A 21,845-nucleotide genomic window follows, 5' to 3' on the forward strand; every position below is an offset into this window, starting at 1 on the left:
CTTTGGCTACTAAATCATCTTGTGAGGATATATATTAATTCTTGACACTGAGATCTATTAATATACCTTGAAGCCAAGTGAATTATGTGAATCTGCTGTTTCAAGCTGTAGAATTCTGCCATAACTAGGAGGAAATATTTTGCTATAGGTAGATTAATGTTGAAAGCTTGTCAAGAAAAAGTTTAATGTTGAAAATTTATTCTTCCTCTTCTTGCCAGTACTTGAGCTTCTATACTAAATCCCATTTATAATATGAGGAAAAATAGAGATATAATTTCTTTTGTATTTATCTATGTTATTAGAGTTCCAATGATATAGTCTATTGCCTATTAAAAAGTGCATCCCAATGAATGATCTTCCAGAGGGTAATTTTTGCTCCCATCAATCTGAGAGCTTTTCTTGTAAAATACAGTAACTGTCAGTGCTTATAAAATAATCTAATTCATGCCCATTGCAGGATAAGTAGTTAAGATAACTCAACATTCTGTATTAATAAATAACAAAAACGTGACTATGAGATCTGCTAAATACCCTTTCTGGAGATAATGGATAGTCCTTAATATGCATGTTCTGAGGAAGCTTTGAATAGAGAGAGAATGTGGTCTGAACAACAGACCTAAGAAAGAGTCTTGGTGAGTGCACAACAGAAATGTGGGTTGTTTTTTTGTTTGACTGTTAAAGTGTATTTCAGTTCTAAGCCTTCATAACGCTTCTTTGGATCTATATAGTGTCCAAACATACAAGGCAATTGACCCCACACTGTTTTGGAACTTCAAATAAATAAATAAAGGCCAGTTTTTAAAACAGTTATTCAATGAAGTTTCTAAAAGCTCTGGTCATTTGTAATCTGTCCCTGTAGTTACATTAGTTTTATTCATGTAAAGATTTTAATTAGTGAATTTATGTGAATTTGACATAAACATGTCCATAATTGATTACATAAATCTTCATGCTTGGTGCCCTCTAAGCACATCTACCTATCTGCTTGACAATGTGATGAGTTATTGAGGGTTAGCTTAAACAGGGGGAGAAACATAGTCTTGTTAATTTGAAAGTTCACAGGTTATGTCCTTGTCTACAGAGAATCTTCCTTTGCTGGGTTTGGTTGTTTACAGATGATCATTTTGGCAGTTTAAGCTAACCCAGTGGCTACGCTCTGTTGCAGTCTTTCATTGTGTCAATGGGTCTCCTGTAATCCAGGGCAAGGTGTGCATACACATGATGTATCTGCCTAAACTGTGTAAGGAATGATTTTAGAACACTTCAAACGCTCTAAAAGCATAAAGCTATGTACGTTTTACTAATTTTTCTGTTTTTCTTCCAAGTAAGGAAGTGATATATTAACCTAGCTTTAATATGAGAGCTGTGCAAACTCATCAGGTGCAATTTGGCCAGGGTCTCTCCTTATTAAGGAGATCCTTATTTTTTGATCCTGAATTGGCTTTGTGACAAGTTCAGAAAAAAGAAGCAAAAAAAGGTCTGTGAAGAACTGACTGCATACTCAGGCTCAAGTCTCCCAGCGGGACACACTCAGACAGGAGCTTATGAGACTGGCATAGTAGCAGTTAGCATTTGCTTATCAGAGCTTATTTTTGGACTAATATTTAACTTGAGTGTCTGTCAGAAAAGACTTGTTTGTTTGACAAAAATAAATTCAGCAGAAACATTAAGGGAGAAGGAAATGAGAGACTTTTTGCTGGTCAGCAAGCTTCTGTGCTGAACTTATTTGTATCTGCTAAACTGAAACTTCTTATGTCATAAATGCCACCAGTTTAAGTAATTTTTGAAAATAAAATCAGTAGTTTAGCCACAGCCAAGAAAAGAGAACTGTAAATGCAAACCCATCTTTGACTGCAAAAGTATTTCCTGGAGTATTTCCAACCTATACCTGTTGTTTTTCCATAGGTTGATGGGATACTGTGCCTGGCTGACATTCTTACTGATAACAGCCATTCTGAAGCTACTCATGCAGAAGCAGCGGCAGTAATTGCACAGATCACGTCTCCACATCTCACGTTCACTCAGCATCTTAGCAGCTTTCTGGAAAATATGGAAGAAATTGTAACAGCACTTGTCAGTAAGTTCTTTATGGGACTTCTTAGTCTTTCCAGTTAAAGTAACAGGTTGGGGGAGGACTCTCATTAGAAATATTCCCTAAATAATGTTTGCCATTCTTTCCTTAACAGATAAAAAACTCAGTCATTTTTAATTCTGAATCAGAGCATTCTGCAATTACATAATATTTTTTACTCCAGTCCATATTTGAATAGAATTTATGTACATTTGTCAGAATAGTATCTGTGTGAAATTTTCCCATAAGAACCACAGGAAAGACTCAGCACTTGTCTGATGTTTGTAAAAGAGCAGTTTTTAATAGTTGCTAACCTTTATGCCTGTTTTATTTTCTAAACTTGCTAGAACTCAAACTCACCACTGCATCTACATTTGTATGATACTTCAGAGGAAAAGTACAGTATAGTATGATCTATGGGCATTGTTACAAGAAAATAAAAGATCTGTCTTTCCTGCCTAGGCCTCTGATCCAGGGTGAAATGAGGAAAAGGTAACAGCAAGCTTTTCCTTAACCTAGCTCAGTGTGGACATTTCAGAAAAATAAGATTTCTTATTACTTTGTAAAGAGAGGAATATCTTATTTCTGGCACCATGCTCCATCCTTCTCAAATACCAGAAGCTTTCAGTCAATCATGCTTTTCCTCTCTCTGATCTGGAAATTCAGTTTCCCAAAGCTTCATGTCAGAAAGTACAGTTTGGGTCATTTAGTTTGATTTCTTAGGTATAACAGATCAATACATCTAGATGTTTCTCTACTGAGCCCAATGTTTACAGTTAAACTAGAGTACTTCAATTTCCATGCATGTTTCTGGGGTTTTTTTGGGTGATTTGTGTTTGTTTGTTTGTTTGTTTTGTGGTTTGGGTTTTTTTTTTATTTGTTCTGTAAACAAAACAAAAAACAGAAGAGAGTACAGTAGTCCTAGTGCTTGAGGAATATGCAGTGGGTGGAAGTTATTTGAGAAGTATTTAAGCATTTTTTGATATGCCCAAACAGAACTAGTGCTGCAGAAATCAAGGATACAATGTATTCCTGATGACCAGACTGTTTTGCAAGAGATGGTGAAGGTTCTACCCTGAACCTGCCCTGAATCCAGTGGGTGGAATTAACCTGTGCTGAGCTTGGTTCTGCTGTAGCTAGACTGCTAGAGGCATCTGACCTGACTTATTTAAGATGATTTTCAGGTTATTACACTGTACCACAATCAAGGTACAATCTGAACAGCCTATCCAGCAGATATTAGCGGGTGGAATATTTCCTCAGTTGTCACTGTTTAGGTTGGACAGGAATTTTACTAGTATATACTCTGCCCAAGAAATGTGAGCATTAAAAATAGAACATGTATAACTATGGAAAAGCCATTTCAGTAATCATACACCAGTTTCCTTGTAATATTTATAACTCAGTAATTGAATTACTGTAATATGTTTAATTTTTAAATCATTCTGAAATCCAATTACCAGGTGATTCAGATCTTAGTTAAAATACATGTGTGCAAGGAATTAAAAGGTAGCTGTGTCTTCAGCACTTATTGAAGCTGGAAAATATGCAGGATGATCTTTGAGTATAGAGAAATAGATTTAGAGATAGGCAACTTGTATACATATCTTGTTCTAAAGAATAGGTTATATAGCAGAATTATTCTTTTATGGGTCAGTTACTGTTGGCCTTCTGCCTCCTGTATTTAATTTTATTTAGATATCAAGCTTTATGTTGAACAACATTCAGTGCAATATTCCCTGTAGAATGGGATACTAGGTAGACCATTTCATTAATTAGATGAATGTTAGAAACACTTGGTGTCTAGGTTGGTATTTGCCATCTTTCCCTGCTGTTGTGGTTCAAATGAAGGTGCTTAACATTCATATCACTTATAAAGCACCCTAACAATGTGACATATACCCAGGTGGCCAAGAAGGCCAACAGCATCCTGACTTGTATCAAAAACAGTGTGGCCAGCAGGACAAGCAAAGTGATCGTCCCCTTGTACTCAGCAGGGGTGAGGCCACACCTCAAATCCTGTGTTCATTTTTGGGCCTCTCACTTCAAGAGGGACATAGAGGTGCTGGAGCATGTCCAGAGAAGGGTGATGAAGCTGGTGAAGGGTCTGGAGCACAAGTCTTATGAGGAGCAGCTGAGGGAGCTGGGGTTGTTTAATCTGGAGAAGAGGAGACTCAGGGGGATCTTATTGCTCTCTACAACTATCTGAAAGGAGGGGGGGCAGGTCTTTTCTCCCAGAGAGCAAGTAGCAGGACCAGCGGGAATGTCCTCAAGTTGTGCCAGGGGAGGTTTAGATTGGATATTAGGAAAAACTTGTGTGCTGGGAAGGTGGTCAAGCATTGGAACAGGCTGCCCAGAGAGGTGGTTGAGTCACCATCCCTGGAGGTGTTTAAAACATGTGTAGATGTGGTGTTTAGGGACATGGTTTCATGGTGGACTTGGCAGTCCTGGGTTAACAGTTGGACTCAATGATCTTACATCTTTTCCAATCTAAATGATTCTATGATATTCTATAATTGACAAAATTAACATGATTTTGGTTTTTTATCTTCATGATTGTGAACTTAATCTTAGGTTCTAAACTTACTAATGGAAGTTGCAGATGCTTAAATATTGCTTTGAAACGTCTAACCATGTTTTTTTGCAATGAGGGAATGACTTTTATTCAACTTAGTTTCTGCATTCCTAGAACTGTGCCAAGAAGCCTCATCTGGTGAAGTTTTCCTGCTGGCTTCAGCAGCTCTTGCTAATATTACTTTCTTTGATACCATGGCTTGTGAAATATTGCTCCAGTTAAATGCAATGAAGATTCTTCTAGCAGCATGTTCAGACAAACACATAGTGGATACTCCATATTCCCGAGATCAGGTGAGCAGTTTCTCAGCATCATGCTGCCTGAGCACATTTGTGTAAAAATCAACGTTTCAGCTCTATGTCTGTTTTGACATAGTCAAAACTAAGTTGCTTTCATGTCTTCTGTTCTTGTTTTTTTTCAATATATGGCTCGCTCTTTATCTGCTTCTGTTCCTTTTTTATTATGAGCGTTATGAAATATGACAGCTTTTAATGTGTGTGTGTGGGGAAGGCAAAATTCTATATTTCTAAGATACTGGAAATTTTTTCATCATGAAGATGGCCAAACAATGACACAGAGGCACAGAGAGGCTGTGGGATCTCCATCTTTGGAGGTATTCAGAACTTGACTGGATAGAGCTTTGAGGCAAATAAGATATATATGGGCACTGCAACCTAAATATACAATTGTCAGTTCAAAGATGAATTAGCTCCAAAAGCTGAATAAGGATCTGATTCTCAGCCCATTGACATCGGTGGGCTTTGGATCAAGTCCTAACTGCATGGTAGATGGTTTGCAAGTTTTACTGGCAAATACTGCTGATGTACTTTTGCATTTCCCTTTCTTTTTCACCATTTTTTTAGTAAAGAGACACAGAAAATTAAAGGTCTGTGCTAATGCACGGATGAAGTCAGAGGAAATTCTTTTTTTCCTTTCAGGTACTGTCATGTAATAGGGTACTGCAGAGGCACTGCGTATTTTGCACCTCAGTGATTAATTTTGCCTTGACAGAGTAACAAGTATGAGGCTTGAGGGTTTCAGTAGTTATTACTAGGGGATGGATGTTGCTAGTCAGCTTGGTTAGCCTACTTCTGCTTATGAGACCTTGTGAATATAACTAAAAGTCCATAATTCAGGCCTCACAAGCCCATCCATCCCCTTCCCACCTCTGAAGTAGCCAAAAGATGATTTATGATAGACTTGGGATCTGCACTGCCACACAAAACTCTGTGTACCCTTCAACAGAAGCCATGCCATGGAAATCAAGGCACAAGTGACCTTAGAAACTGCTTATTGGTGTTCTGGAGAGGTTACTAGGGTTGCATTAAATTATATGAATAGCACTCAGTAGTTTTAACAGCTCAGAATTGTTTATGAAAAGATGGAGTTAAGCCATGATTACTATATTGCTCTCTGGGCAAAGTCAAGGACATTAGCTGTGGTGTTTGACATAGCTGTATACTATTATTGCATATGAACAATTCTTCATGTTCTTTTTTTTCATTTTTCCTATGCACTCTCATAGTTTTGATTTCCTTATTTATTTATGCCCTGATCTTAATTCTACTGTCAGCTGTGAGTTTGTAGTTCACACTGTGGGTAGCATAGCAAGCCCCTTCTTTGTATGAGGAAGGCAAAAATTACTTAGTTACGTAACAGACTAGTTCCAGGCCTTTTGCAGCTTGCAGGACATCTCATTAGCTAGAGGAACAGAGAACTGAATGGCTTCCTTCCAAGAATTCAGGAGATTTCATCCCCAATAACCACTTACATTCCTTCTTGGAATGATAAACTAGATTAGGAAGGTGTTATGTTTTCTGTAGTTTGCTATGGTAAGTGTATGAGCTGAGTAAATTTCCTTGTTATTTCTTCAGCAAAGATGATTATAAAATCCTACCTTATGTTCTTCTGTTACTGTGCACCTGATGTTCATGTGGAATCTGAGTACTGCTCATCTTGTCTTTAAGAACTGTCATTGTTGCTTGTCAAGCAGTTTTGGTAATGCAACAGCCTTAAGAGAAGCCTTCCTTTAAATTCCTGAACAAGTATGTGTTTGAGTGGATCGCTTACCTTTCAAAAGTGTAGTTCTTTCTGTGTTATATTGGGGTGAGGGTTTCTGCCTATTATGACAGTTTTATGGAATATTTTGCTTTTTAGTTGCTCTGTGCCTAGTTGTTTCAATGAGGAAAACACTCATCTAGAGAGGAAAGCAACACTACAATACTATATTTTATAAAGGTATTCTAAATTGCCATTTTGGCTTAATTCCTTCTAGGTACATAATGTAGTTACTGACTTTTCCCATTATATATATTATCATGTCCCAGGCAGTAAACATTTGCCTAAAGACATGTAGATTAAAGTTGAGTAGGTTTGGAAACTTTTTGATTCAAGGTTTTATTTTGGAATATGCAACTACTGTGAAATATGTTTTTATGGACTAATGTCCATTCTGAATAATCAAGTCATCCTGGCCAGTAAAATGGATGAATTAAATTAAGCTATACTAAATGTTGAAACAATTAAACAAAGTAAGAATATGATTCATAGCAAATACAACAAAATATGGTCTAACTATCATAAAAAGTTATAAAAGAGCCCCTCAAACTTAAATGTCCTGTTTTTTATACAAAGCTTTAACACAATTATCCTATAGAAAGCTACCAGTCATTCTAAATACATTACTACTTTAGCATTATGGCTGATTTAAGAAAATTGTAATTTGCTAAAATAGATTGAAGCATGTTCACTGTAAGCCAAAAATGGAAGAATGGTGGCTGAAATGCAAGAAAGGAGCATTGAGTTTTGTTTTCATTTGTGCCATTTTATCTCATCTTGAAGTCACAGTATGTCCTTCTATACAGCCTTTCTAAGGACAGCTAGCACTGATTAGTTATCACCCTCCATGATGGTATAAATAAATAAAGTTCTGCCCAGGAGTTGGTGTCAGATGCATTGTGTTGCCCACAGAAAGTATTTTCCTGCTCAAGCATGTCTAAACGTATTCTGTCTTTTGACTTCTGAAAAGCTTTTGTGTGCAAATAATAAAAAACTTCCTGTCTTCACCATCTGAAAAGCAACCTCCTTTCTTTTTCATTTCCCAGGCAATGTTAGATTAGGTCAGGTAAGATATCTGCAACTGGGTGCTGGATTTAATGATAAACAAGATGATCATTGTCCATTTTATTGAAGCATGTATTGCTTCTGTAACCATCCACATTACATTGAGATTGCTTAGTTTTATAACACGATACTTTGTATAACAGTTGTCAGATAAAGCGATTATTTCCAGATACTTTAGCCTCTAGTTTTGGATCAAGATGGATATTGATGTGCTGTGTTTTTTTTCTTTCTGCCGATACTTATTTTCTGGGTAGCAGATTTTTTACTTCAAAGTGAAGTGGTATGAAAATATCCTTTCAGAAGGGTTCATGCCTAAGTTCAGCAGTGTGATGTATACAGTCAGATGTCTTAATGGAGTTTAAGCACTGTCAGAAAAAGGATTTAGCCAGAACTCTTATCATTCAGGGCCTTCTTGACTTTAACCATCATCTTAGACTCTACATAGAAAAATATGAAATATGCATGCCTGTGCACAGTATGTTTATGTATAATATTTTTTTTCTCTCTGCATTCCCACTTGTCTCTTCAGTGTTGCTAGTATTCTCACCTTACCTGTGAAGTTGTGGAGGTATAGTCTAACAGCTTCTGATCTTCTGTTATTCAGGCAGATAAAGAATTAATGTGCATTGAACACATCAATTTTAAAGTGGTTATTTCTAGGTCTAAAATCAGTGAATTATGCTTCAAAAAAGTTTGAGGTGCAGGAGGGCTTTTAAGTTGGAAGGAGAAAATGGAAATGGTAGCTGCTTCTTTTCTGCTAAATTCCTGTTTTCTTGGTGCTAGGGAGATGCTACAGGCTCTGAAGCTGAGACCTTCTGTCTCATTTAAGATCTGAAATCCTTAATACTATTCTTCTTCTAGGTTCCATACTCTTTTCTCTGCTCTTCCATTTTTTTTTTCCATCTTTCCTTTTTTTTTTCTTACCTGGGAGACTCTAGGATCAAAAGGAGAGCAGAGACAGATATTCCTTTAACATAACGAATGTTTCATTTTTAAATGTTGCCCAACACCCAGTGAAAGACTTAGAAATGCTTTTAATGAGAAGAATATTGACAGGTCTTTTAGACTTCTTTTGAAAATTCCTGCCTGGATAAAAGGGACCTGCAGTACTACTTCTTAATCTGAGTTTCTTGAATACTGGGGAATTTAATATTCCTTGCCAACTGTTGCTGGCAACTCCAACAACTTGTCAGGCCGACTGTGGGATTCCTGACTGCATTTTGTTAAATTGCTGTCCCATATGTATGGAAACCCATATGGACTAACACGAACAGGGAGCCTGAAGCAGTTTGAGCACTGCAGCCCATGTTAGGTGCCTGTCTTCCTTACATCTGACAAGAAGTATTAGACAATATCATGCTGGCCAGGGGGAAAGCAGTTGTGGAGGAGCCCTTATTTATGCTCTTTAAAGCTCTCTTCTTGGAGCGAAAGAAGTATGGAAGGGGGAGCTCCCTCTCCCGGTTGGACCAGAAGAGGAATCCCCTTCCACTGCTGAGCTATCAGCTGGTCTTTCCCAGAGAAGAAATGCATGTGGTACCCTGGAACTCAGTCACATAAGACATGTTACATAATCAGCCAGTGACAGGGTTACGAGCAAAGCTTCGTGGTCTGCCTTCAGTAGGCCTAAGTTTCCTGTCTTAATTCTTGAAAATTATTTTCAAGATCAGCTGTAAGTGATATTTAACAGCCCCAGGTGGTTCAACTGCTTGCTCACACATCCCTTCTGTAGTTCTCACTTTTGTACATTTACCCACTGTTGGTAAAAATGCAACACAAAGCCTTTACATAAGGAGAACTAGGTCATTAAATGGTATCTGCACAGTTTTCTTGCACAGGTCTCCATTAATATCCAGCTCTGATGTTAGTATAATGATGACTAGACATGTGGTTAGAATTGCCTTCCCTCTCAGTGTTCTGTTTTGAACTGTGGTTGGTAAACTGTACACTAATATTGTGTGATCCTTTCCAGTATTGACTAGATCACACTGAGAAAGCATGCTTTCAACCAATATAGCTAAAAAAAGAGATGATATATAATTATTTGAAAAACCTTAAGTAATAAAACAAGAAACAAGACTGCCAGTAACAGATGAAAAAATTAAAATTAGACCAAAAGTCACATGACTATCTGAATTTTAACCATGCTATTATATCATTGATATCCCAATTAGTATTCTGGTAAGACTGTAATCGCTTCCCTGATGTCCTTTCTTTCTTTTTAACTGGTTATCTCTGTCTTTGTGTATACATTTGAACAATATAAAAATATAAGTAACAGTATTGACTGGCATATTTGATCAATGTTATGGATTGTTAAATCTCAGGGGTCCAACACAGACTCTTCCTCTTAAACACTAATATTTTTTTGATACAAAATGCCTGCTTAGCTACAATTCTGCCTTTCACATTTAGATTTGATGCAGGATAAAACAATGTGATCCAACTTGAAAATCAAGAGGTTCAATTGGAAGAGTAAAATATCAGCTCAGTTGAAGAACTTTGCTATTTTTTGCTAGCTTAGTGTGGTGAGGTTTTCGTTCCTGGGATCAATTCCTAACATTGCTCCTGCTTTGAATTTGAAGAAGTGGTTTAACTTCTCTGCATTTTTGTTTCATCATCTGTAAAGTTGGGCAGACATTTCACTTACTTGGTGTAAAGTCTCTTTAGAGGAAACATGCTATGTCAGCACAATTCATTGCAGTTTTTATTTCCTGCCCTTGCGTGCCACGTTCACAGTACAATCAGGCTGGTGCCAGGCTGTTTACTGCAGAAACTATAAACAAGAGACTTTGCTGCAGGTTGTATCAATCATAAAGGTGTAAGTCAGAGACTGTTATGTATGCATTTTGCTGCATTTGTTGTCTTTTTGCCTTCAGTCCTTCAGGAAATGAGATAGCAGATTTTAAACAGCCTCTGAGGTTTGCCACTGATCTTTTTTTCCAAACAGTATCCCTGCCTAGGTGAAAGTTGTGATTTCAGTCTTGGTTCTGAGCACGTGAGCTCATAAATAGTGTTCCTAGGGATCACAGTTTCTTGTTTCTTTTTCCTCTGCAACTAGAAAACTATTACCTTCTAGGAAGGCGCCAGAAATTACTTGCTGACCACTCTGCTTGACTTAGTGGCAGATGAGCTGGTTCTTTGCAATTTCTGCCTCCTCTTAAATGTAAAAATTGTCTCCCACATACTCAAACCCTGATTCCAATTAGACTAGCTAGGCAAACAAAGCTGTTTCCTACAACTGTGCATTGTCTTAGGCCAAGTTGTGCTCAGCTCTAGGGAGACCAGATGTCTTAGGTGGCTTTAGTTGGTTGAGTCAGTTTCAAAATCAAAGAAGCTTTCTAATACCATAAAGGAAGTCTTGAGGGATGATTATATTTTTTTCCACTGGATTTTCATCTGAAAGGCAGAAAACTGTGGCCTTAGATGTGAGGGAAGAGACAGGTCTAGCTCCATCACCATTTTAGAGTCATATGACATAGTTTACAGGACATGCCCATTCACCATGTAACCTGTGCACAATGCATTTCCTGTGAGCTGCTTCACAACAACAACAAAAAAAAAACAAACCCAAAAAAGTGAGAATCTGGTTGTTCTGTGTATTCCCTAGTTAGATTAGTCAGCACTGTGAAGTAAAGTAAATAAAAATGTAGTAAAGACATCCTTCATTCCAAAGGGTAAGATTCCTTTAGTTCTAGTCTCTGTTGCTCTGCCTCAGAATTCCAAGGTTATAGTTCCCTGACGGAATCTCAGAGTAGACCTAGACTTGGCAAGCAGGTCCTGTCTTTAACCACTATTACTATTTTATGGGGATGTTTGCCTCTTCCAATCAGGTGACAGAAAGACCTATTGATCTGCTTATCTAGGTTTATTTATTTCTTTGTTTTCAGGAAGAAAACTGAATTGCCAACCACAAAAGTGGCTATCAGAAGCAATGAGAATTAAGTTTTCTATTTTAAGCAATACAATGTCTCAGAGAAAATTTCTAGAGATTTCTTAGCAAAGCTTTTTTCTCCCAGTAAATAGTATCCTGAAAGATTTTTCTACCTAGACTTGATGTAATGCCTGTTCTTGACCCCCTCTGTATGTACTCTTTTGCTGTCTCCCTGTGGATTGATCTTGAATCATAAAGCTCAGATGTTTTTAATTTACATTCAGAAACAAAGACTCCATCTTGCTTCTGATTAGTTGTCAGATGCCCCTTTGTTTCTGAAGACGGTATCTGGAACTTTGCAGACGGACTCTGATTTATCTTTATGTCATTTATTTGAATGAATTACAAAATACTCTTATAATATATAGAAAAAATAATTTTACTTAGCGATGAATCAGCCTTAAAGGAGTAATTAAGTAAGAGAATTAGCGATTCTATATTGATCTACTTTACCACTCAATTAAATTACTTGCTAATTCTCATTTTGAGTGTGTGTCTTTCTATTTATGTCGGGACTGTCAATAAAAGCTTACTGAACAGTGTGCCTTCATTACCAATAAAGGTATATTATCATCACATCTTCCATCTCTGTAGACACCTACTCCTCCTCCAAGTGAGGTAAGTGACCTTCCGATGTGGAAGATATTGCCACTTTTAACAGGCTAAAACATGTGCTTTCATTTTCCAAATCCTATTGCATCTTTCTTCCCGAGTAGCTGGTTTCATGATAATGAGAAACACTTGCAGATCAGTTTAAATTTTCCACTAAGGCAAAGTTCTCAAAGAAGCCTTCTGTGTTTTGTGTGCTCTTTAGGTTTAAATCTCTTTGTTAACTAAAGCATTTGAGAGGGTGTCACCCTCTACATCAATGACCAGCTGAAGTGCATGGGGCTCCTCCTGGGGATGGATAAGGAGCAGACCAAGAGCTTATGGGTCAGGATCAAAGGCAGGGCAGGAACAGGTGACATTATAGTGGTGTGGGGACTGCTGTAGGATGCCCGACCAGGAAGACTGAGTGGATAAGGCCCTCTATAGACATATAGGAGCAGCCTCACGTTCACAAGCCCTGGTTCTCATGGAGTACTTCAGCCACCCCAATATCTGTTGGAGGGACAACATATTGTTGCAGGGCGTAGGCAATCCAGGAGGTTCCTGGAGTGCGCTGATGATAGCTTCCTTCTCCAAGTGATAGAGGAGCCAACAAGGAGAGGTGTTATACAGGGCCTTGCTCTCACCAGCCAGGAGGGGCTGGTGGAGAATGTGAGGCTCAAGGGCAGCCTTGGCTGCAGCAACCATGAAATGATGGAGTTCAAGACTGTTAGGGTAGTGAGGAGGGTACACAGCAAGCTCACTACCCTGGACTCCAGGACAGCAAACTTTGACCTCTTCAGGGATCTGCTGGATAGAGCACCATGGGATAAAGCCCTGGAGGGAAGAGGCACCTAGGAAAACCAGTTAATATTCAAGGATCACCTCCTCCAAGCTCAGGAGCAGTGCATCCCAACAAAAAGGAAGTCAGGCAAAAATGCTAGGAGGCCTGCATGGATGAACACAGCTCCTGGACAAACTCAAATACAAAAAGGAAGCCTACAGAGAGTGGAATCAAGTACAGGTAGCCTGCAAGGAATACAGAAAAATTGTGCAAGCAGCCAGGGATCAGGTTAGGAAAGCTGAAGCCCTGATAGAGTTAAATCTGGTCAGGGAAATCAAGGGCAACAAGAAAAGCTTCTGTAGAGGTATGCTGGTGATAAAAGGAAGACTAGGGAAAACATAGACCTTCTCTGGAAGGAAACAGGAGACCTGGTTACCCAGGATATGGAGAAGGCTGAGGTATTCAATTACTTTTTTGCCTCGGTCTTCACTGGCAAGTGCTCCAACCACACCACCCAGGTCACAGAAGACAAAGGCAGGGACTGGGAGGATGAAGAACTGCCCACTGTAGAAGAAGATCAGGTTTGAGACCATCTAAGCAACCTGAAGGTGCACAGGTCCATGGGACCTGATGAGATGCATCCGTGGGTCCTAGGGGAACTGGTGAATGAAGTGGCTAAGCCACTATCCATCATATTTGAGAAGTTGTGGCAGTCCATTGAAGTTCCTACTGACTGGAAAAGGGTAAATATAAACCCCATTTTTAAAAAGGGAAATAATGAAGACCTGGGGAACTACAGGACAGTCTCACCTTGGTGTCTGGCAAGACCATGGAGCAGATTCTCCTAGTGACTATGCTAAGGCATGTGAAAAATAAGGCGGTGATTAGTGACAGCCAACATGGCTTCACTAAGGGCAAATTGTGCCTGACAAATCTGGTGGCCTTCTGTGATGGGGTTACAGCATTGGTGGATGAGGGAAGAGCAACTGCTGTCATCTACCTGAACTTGTGCAAAGCATTTGACACTGTCTGGCATGTCATCCTTATTTCTAAATTGGAGAGATATGGATCTGACACATGGACAGCTTGGTGGCTGGTTGGTTGCCCTCAAAGTGTTGTGGTCAATGGCTCCATGTCCAAGTGAAGACCAGTGATGAGTGGCATTCAGCAGGGGTTGGTATTGGGACAAGTGCTGTTGACCATCTTTGTTGGTGACATGGACACTGGAATTGAGTGCTTCCTCAGTAAGTTTGCCAATGACACCAAGCTGAGTGGTGCAGCTGACACGCTGGAGGGAAGGGATGCCATCCAGAGGGACCTTGACAGGCTGGAGAGGTGGGCCCGTGCAAACCCCATGGAGTTCAATAGGGCCAAGTGCAAGGTCCTGCACGTGGATCGGGGCAATCCATGGCACAAACACAGGCTGGGCAGAGAATGGCCTGAGAGCAGCCCTGAGGAGAAGGACTTGGGGCTGTTGGTGGGTGAGAAGCTCGATGTGACCCAGCAATGCGCGCTGGCAGCCCAGAAAGCCAGCCCTATCCTGGGCTGCATCAAAAGAAGTGTGACCAGCAGGTCGAGGGAGGTGATTCTTCTCCTTCTGCTCTGCTCTCATGAGAGCCCACCTGGAGTACTGCATCCAGCCTTGGGCCCCCAGCATAAGAAAGACATGGACCTGTTGGAGTGAGTCCAGAGGAGGGCTGTGAAGGTGACCAGAGGGCTGGAGCACCTCTCATATGAAGACAGGCTGGAGAATTGTTGTTGCTCAGCCTGGAGAAGAGAAGGCTCAGGGGAGACCTTGCAGCAGCCTTCCAGCACCTAAAGCGGCTTCCGAGAAAGCTGGAGAGAGAGTTTTTACAGGGGCGTGCAGCAACAGGGCAAGGGGGAATGGCTTTAAACTGAAAGAGGGCAGACTTAGAGTAGATATAAGAAAGATGTTGTTTACTGTGAGGGTGGCGAGACACTGGCCCAGGCTGCTCAGAGCAGCTGTGGGTGCCCCATCCCTGGCAGTGTCCCAGGCCAGGCTGGACGGGGCTGGGGGCAACTTGGTCTAGTGGAAGATGTCCCTGCCTCTGGCAGCAGGGGTTGGAACTGAGATGATCTTTCAGGTCCCTTCCAACTCAAACCGTTCTATGATTTTGTGATTTCAATTCTGAAAGAAGTTTTGGTAACTTTCATCTATTTTCCTGGTGAAAATGAGGCTTAGGCAGTCACTTTTATCTATATCTGTTTGTGTGCTCCATGTCTCACAATAACATCTGAAATGGTTTGCTGATTCAGCGGGACTTCACAGTTGTTTCTGAGAGACTGTCTAGGGCTTTATGAAATCTGGACCCAGATGATAGGAAAAGAGAAGATAAAGACTGCAGTGTAAGCTGATGTATCATTATATCATTAGACAAAAAAAAAATCATATATATATGTATCTACAGTGGGAGAGATGCCACTAGAAAAGTTTACATTATGGTATTTCACATTACATTGTTTACATCACAGCAAAATATGACTTTTTTTGGTGAAGAAAAATCTATCCATATGGTGTGAGCTAATCTATAGTTTAACTCTCTTTCAAGTCCTACTAAGATTTTAAAATATAATACAGGTAGAACTTGGTGGTTATTGATGACAAGGGTCTTTTATAAACCCCTCTGGGGAAGCTTACATATAAACCCACTAGGCTAGTTCATAAATATATTTCAAAATATAGGGGGCCACATAATCAACGCGAAGGAAGTATGCATATAACCTCAAATAATTTTTAATGTCAGAAGATACACACAAAATATTTTTATGTATGAAAATACTTATTAGACAAAATAACTTGAGGCAGTGGAATAATTGGCATGTATTCAAATTGTGGTTAATTGAATTCTTCATCTGGCTTAGAGAGCCACATGGGGTGCAGATTCTGCATAGAGGAAGCAATTTTCATTAACAGGATATAATTTAGAATGAGAAAACATATACACTCTGCCTGAAACACAGTTAATAATTAATATGGAATAAATACATAGACATATACTGAGTTACCATATTTCTACCTGTCACTCTATAGAGTTTCAGCAACTCATTTGCATCCTAAGTAAGTGTATTTATTCAGAGAGATGACACTGTAACACTACCTTCCAAAGTGGAAGACCTTTATGTCACAGCATCAAAAATGAGTCATCCTTGTTATTAAAATGGCAAAGTGAGATCAGAATGATGATTTGATCTCATGCCTACTTACATCTAAGAAGTTTGCTTGTTTGTGAACTGACACTGTACCATTAAAAAGCTTATAACCAGTTCTCAAATTGATCGTTATTTTTGAGGATGATCAGTTTTTCTCAACTATAATAAATTAAAACCTCTTAAGAAAGAATACTTCTTTTATTTTGTATTCTAATGATCTATAACATTTCTTTTTTGGTCTCTTACATATATTGTTATTATTGAGATGTGTTTGCATTCAGAAGGCAAGTTATTTGAAGGATAAAGTAAAAAAGAGTTGTCTTGCAGGATGTATGAGAGAAAGTATATGGTATCAATGAGGGGAATACGTGATTGAAAGCCAACAGCTCCACATGATCAAGTCTCTTGTCAACAGCTCGCTGCATCACTTTAAGCAAGCTGAGTTACACCTAATCTTTAAAACAGTTAGTGCTATTTTGGATAAGAAATGCTGTAAATTAGGATGTCAAAATGTGCTTCTATTGGTACAAAACCTAATCTTGGCCTCAGCTCAGGAGAAGTATAAACAGATTTTTAAATCCAGCTCATTTTTGCACAGTGCTTTCACATGCACACAAATTATGGCTTCAGTAGAACTGAAAAGTATTCCTTAAATACTTCCTTGAATCAAGGCTCAAAACTCAAAATCTTTTGTGAGGTTTTCTTGACATTTCAGCTGAACCCTGAAGCAGAAAGGTAACAATGACTTACCACTACTGAACGTATGCTGTATACTGGTTCTTAGCTTTCACTGTGAGCTCTGCCAGAGCTAGAATGTGACTACAGGACTGGTTCCTGAAGGTGGGCAGCTCCTGGCTGAATTCTTTATAGGACTCCAGGGTTTTTTTGGTTGGCTCTTTTTTGTAAGTTTTTCTCTTCCTACCAATTTGACCACTGAACAAATCCGCTGTATTATCTCTATGACAGGCTTTTATGTATAAATATAGGAGTGTGAGAAAAAGAATTTTACTTTTCTTCTTGTTTGGATTTCAGTTAGCAGCTGTAAGATAAAGAGCCCCTGAGAAATCACAAAGGTTCAAATAGACTGTTCAACTACAGGAATGCTTTTTAATTTTATTGGGTTTGCCATATTTCTGCCATACTAATTTTATAAACCACAGTGCTATTTAATATAACTGAATTGTAGGGCTATATTTCATATTTCCTTTTCTTTTTAATAACAGGTGGTAACAATATTGGCAAACATGTCTGTCTTGGACCAGTGTGCTTCAGAAATAATTCAAGGAAATGGTATGTATTTTAGCTAAATTGTATTCTGTATTTGTGGAGAATGTGGGTAAATGGGAAAGTAGTGGTTTACAAGGTAAAGGAGAAAGGCTTCATTAATAATACCTCATTTTGCATCCTATCTCTGCTGGATGTTGCATATTGCTACAGGGTGCAAAATGAGTCCTTGGGATGGTTCTATGTAACTGAAATAAATTACCACTGCTTTAGAAAACTTTGCATGTATAACCATACTGCTGATTTTCTCTCTGTATGTGACTTATAGATACAAAGCAAGGTAGTACAAAGTGTTTCAACAACAGTAATTATAGTAATTCCAGTAATTATATTGTATAAGGTAGCAATTCTTATGCATTAGAAGAAATAATCTGATACTGAGCCATGCATACCTGCATTTAGTGTCATTTTTTTCACAGGCATTCAGAAGTGTGATAGATTTTGAAGCATTATATAGATTTTGAAGCATTATGTTTTTATTACTATACAGAAGTTGACAGTTTTCCCCCTTCTTTAAATGTCATATTTTGAGAAATCCATTACATTGAAAAAACTTTAGGTGTTATAGGCCCACAGAAGTCTGAGAAGTTAGGTTAATAATTCTGTGGATAAGGATAGAGGAAGGCGTAACTGCCTTATTAATACACATACCAGCAAATTCATGGCCAAGAAATATATTAAGACAGCTTTTTTTTTTTTTTTTTTTTAGATATTAAATTACAGTGAAACTTCACATATCATGCTTTTTCTGTCCTACTGTCCTAGGAATATCCTTTCCACACTTTTTAAATTAAGGTTTGGATAGGAACGGTTTCAGTTTAGATCCATTTGAATCTCAGACATGGCTGATTGTAGGTGGGAGAAGGGGTTTAGAAAGCATCTACGTAGAAGCAGGTCTTGAAATAGAATTGGCCAATTCCTATGTAGTTTTGGATGTAGATGTTTTTTGCATTTCAGTGGAAAATTTGAGCTCTGTGCGCACAAATATGACTAGCAAGGATCAGGCACAACTAATTCGCTTGGTGTGATCTGTGTGTGCACAGAGGTAGTATGTATTTGATGTCCCTGCTAGAGTGCATAGGTGTTTCAGTTTGAGACTAAATGACAATGTGGAGGTTGAATGGTTCTGAATACTGAAACAGTTTCATCAGATATATGCAACTTTACAAATTACCAGACTTTCCTGTCCCATGCATAAGATAGTGCAGTGAGGGGTTAGCAGTAGCAAGCCAGGTTAGCATGGTGGCTTCTTACTGGATCTCCTTGTTGCATAGGAGGGATGGGACAGTCCCAGAGGGAGGTTGATCAGGTCCACATGGTGGTTTCTGCCATGCTTCTGGTCCAAGCTCCCTGTGCTCCTGGAGTTTGCAGAGGTGGTCCTTGAACTCTCAGTGCAGGCATGTGGGGCTTCCCTACCCAGAGTCTTTTCTAGAAACTCTTGGTAAGACCCTGACATTTCCCAGGACCCTAGGTGTCTATAATTATAGGGTTGGGTAGGGAATACCCTGTCAGTGATTTGTCTGTTTGACTCGTGCTGCTGTTGTCTGATTTGCTGTTAGCACTCACAATCCAGATATGCCCTGGAAACTTTTGCACTCCTCATCATTAACAGATTGGCTATGTAGTTTGGCTATCTGTTTCACTGCGCACACCAAAACCAGTTTTATTCTTCAGGACAGGTGTTTGTTCATATTTCATGTACTTCTGCTGCAGCAGAAACTTGACTGAAGTTCATGAATTTATACTAGCAGCTATGCCAACTCTAACTCATGCTAGATTACTACAGTAGGTGGAGATTTACATGTGGATTGTCAAGCACAGTGTGATGAAGTAAAGTTTGTGTATACACTCCCTAATGGAAGTTCACATTTGCCTCGAGGCTTTTGAGAAGGGTTGTCACGCACCTTCTGTATAAAGTTTTTATGTGCCTGCCTAATGTAGTAATCAGCTGCTGGTCAGAAGCCAGATTCACAAACTGAGAAGGGTCTTTGAATCCTGGAAAGTTTAGATGCATTTTCTTCTCAACTTTGACTTTTTTGTTTGTCGATTGATTATGACCTAGCAGCATGATTCTGATGCTAATTCTCTTAATTATTTATGCAAACGTTCTAACAGTTAAAATCCTCTGGTGCTACCTGAAATAATCTGAATGCCTAATAGCATATGGAGTCTAATAGCACATAATTGTCCTTACATTTAAAATAATATAGAAAATAGGAATCAGCACAGTCTCATCTGTTTTTGTGGTGCTACATTAAGAATATCAGCTCCTACAGGCAATAAGTTAATAAAACCATTTTGTCACAGATTACATAGTCTTCTGAAGTGAAGTCAGTTCACACAGTAAACTTTAAAAGGCAGAATTTCCTGATTTCCCTCATGAAAGGATTCCCTATTCTAAAATACCTTTAAAGAGTTTGAAATGGGAACTTTTCAATGCTTGCTTAAAAATACATAAACTGAAAGAAAAAAGTTTTACTTTCCTTTAATTCAAAGCAAAACTTCATGTAAAGGCATGAAATATATCACTACAGGTTTTTAGCTGCTTACCTTCAGGTTAGTTTAGAAGCAAATAAAGAATTGCATTTAGTTTGACAGAAATAAATTTCTGAAATCTAAAATACCAACTTGTAGGGGAGTCAAGAAGTTGGAGGAGAGAAGGGTTAGTGCATGTTCTACTTCCAGAAATTCTGTAGCACCCTAGTGAAGACAAAGGTATGCAAAGATCACATATACCCGAATGCTGATGACCAAATTGCAGTCTGCATTTATGCATTCTTTGTGCCCTATTTGGGTGGTGATTGGTCTGTATTTATGTAGCTGGCTTTTTCCCTTTACTTTTTTGGACTGAATTTTTTGTTCAGAGACAGGATAACAATGGTTCTTACATCCTTTTAGGTGTCCAACTTTTAATGGAAATGCTCTTCGAAAGATCATCTTCAGGAAATTCAGCAGAAGTTGCTGCTTGTGAGCGAGTCCAACAGAAATCTGCAGTTACGCTGGCACGACTCAGCCGAGATCCTGAAGTGGCAGATGCAGCTGTAAAACTCAGCTGTAAGGATTTATCACTAGCTTAATGGCAGATGAAGAAGAGGGAGCGACTGCCAGTCATGGAGAAGCATTTTTTATTTTTTAGCCTCACTTGGTACACTTTATGGAAAAGGTTCCCTATACAGTCTGTCCAGAGAGTAACTGAGGAGATTGTGCTAGATGAACCTCTGGCTCATTTCCCAGAGGAACCTGAGGTGCAGCATCCACTCAACACAGCTGTTGCAGACGGTGCCAACTGAGAGTGCTGCTTCCTCCATTCCTTTATTTAAACCCTTGTGCAGGATCTGTCAGTGGACAGAAAACCTGGACCCCTGCAGGTTCAGATGTGATGAATCTAACAGGAAGGAATATGTTCTTTTGGCTGGAGTTTTTTAAGGGTGTGTGGGAAGATTGGTAGGGAAGAAATGGAGATTACAATTTCCACTTTGAAACAGCAATAGTGGGTAAAAACAATGCATTTGTTTGTTTATACTTTACAACTATTAATTATGATGCCTCAGAACTGCATAATTTCATAGACAATCCCTTAAGTATTTGCATGTCATCTTTGCATTAGAGATCATATCTACTAAGGAAGATAAATATGAAACATATGAAAACCCACCTAATCTCAAAATTGTTTCTCTAAGTTATTTTTCCTGATATTGTTTTGTGTACTCAGGTATTCCTCGCCTGATTAAGCTTTGCAGATCACCAACTGAAAGAAATAACAGTGATTCTGTTTTAGTAGCATGTCTGGTAGGTACATTTTAATCTTTCTTTCATGCTTATCCTGAAAAATACAGGAAAAAACAGCCCTTTAGATTTCAAAATGCCTAAGTATTGCAGGAATGTTTTAAATTCATGCCAGGGTCTCCTGCTTTTCCCCTTAAGCGTAATCCTATACAGTGTCAATTATTTATCCTCTGATTGCAGATTTAAGCACATAAGGAAAATTGGCTTCATCTCCACATTATTGAGCACTAAAAAATTTCACTGGAATGCTTCATAATTTAAGGTTTCAGTAATTCTTAAATTCCATTCTCTGATGCTCTGTTTGTTGAAATGAGCCTTGAATCACAGGAGTAGCAGCCCTTTTTCTGCACACACACACATGTATGGAGACATTTATGTAAAGTGGCCAAAGAGAAGAAAGGTGTTTTCTTGCTTTCACTACAATACATATTTTTCTATTTGAGCCTCCAAGACAATATAGTGTCCAGCCAAGAAGCTGCCAACAGAAGGTTAACACTTTCTCTGCTTAGGAGAAAGTTCCTAGCTGCTGGCC

The 21,845-nt window shown here is 38.8% G+C and overlaps 1 protein-coding gene across 2 annotated transcripts in view; it reads left to right on the forward strand.

The window, feature by feature from the left end:
- The window catches only part of INSC (INSC spindle orientation adaptor protein), a 213,932-nt gene that overhangs the window by 134,590 nt on the left and 57,497 nt on the right, over positions 1–21,845 (forward strand). For both annotated transcript variants that reach the window (XM_080404757.1, XM_080404756.1), the window contains exons 9-13: positions 1,906–2,077; positions 4,761–4,939; positions 17,467–17,533; positions 20,426–20,581; positions 21,240–21,316. In XM_080404757.1, coding sequence (XP_080260883.1) covers positions 1,906–2,077; positions 4,761–4,939; positions 17,467–17,533; positions 20,426–20,581; positions 21,240–21,316 — 651 coding nt within the window. The remainder of the gene's footprint in view (positions 1–1,905; positions 2,078–4,760; positions 4,940–17,466; positions 17,534–20,425; positions 20,582–21,239; positions 21,317–21,845) is intronic.

Source organism: Falco punctatus, assembly GCF_963210335.1.
Source record: "Falco punctatus genome assembly, chromosome: 10".
In the NCBI taxonomy this organism is placed as follows: Eukaryota; Metazoa; Chordata; class Aves; order Falconiformes; family Falconidae; genus Falco; species Falco punctatus.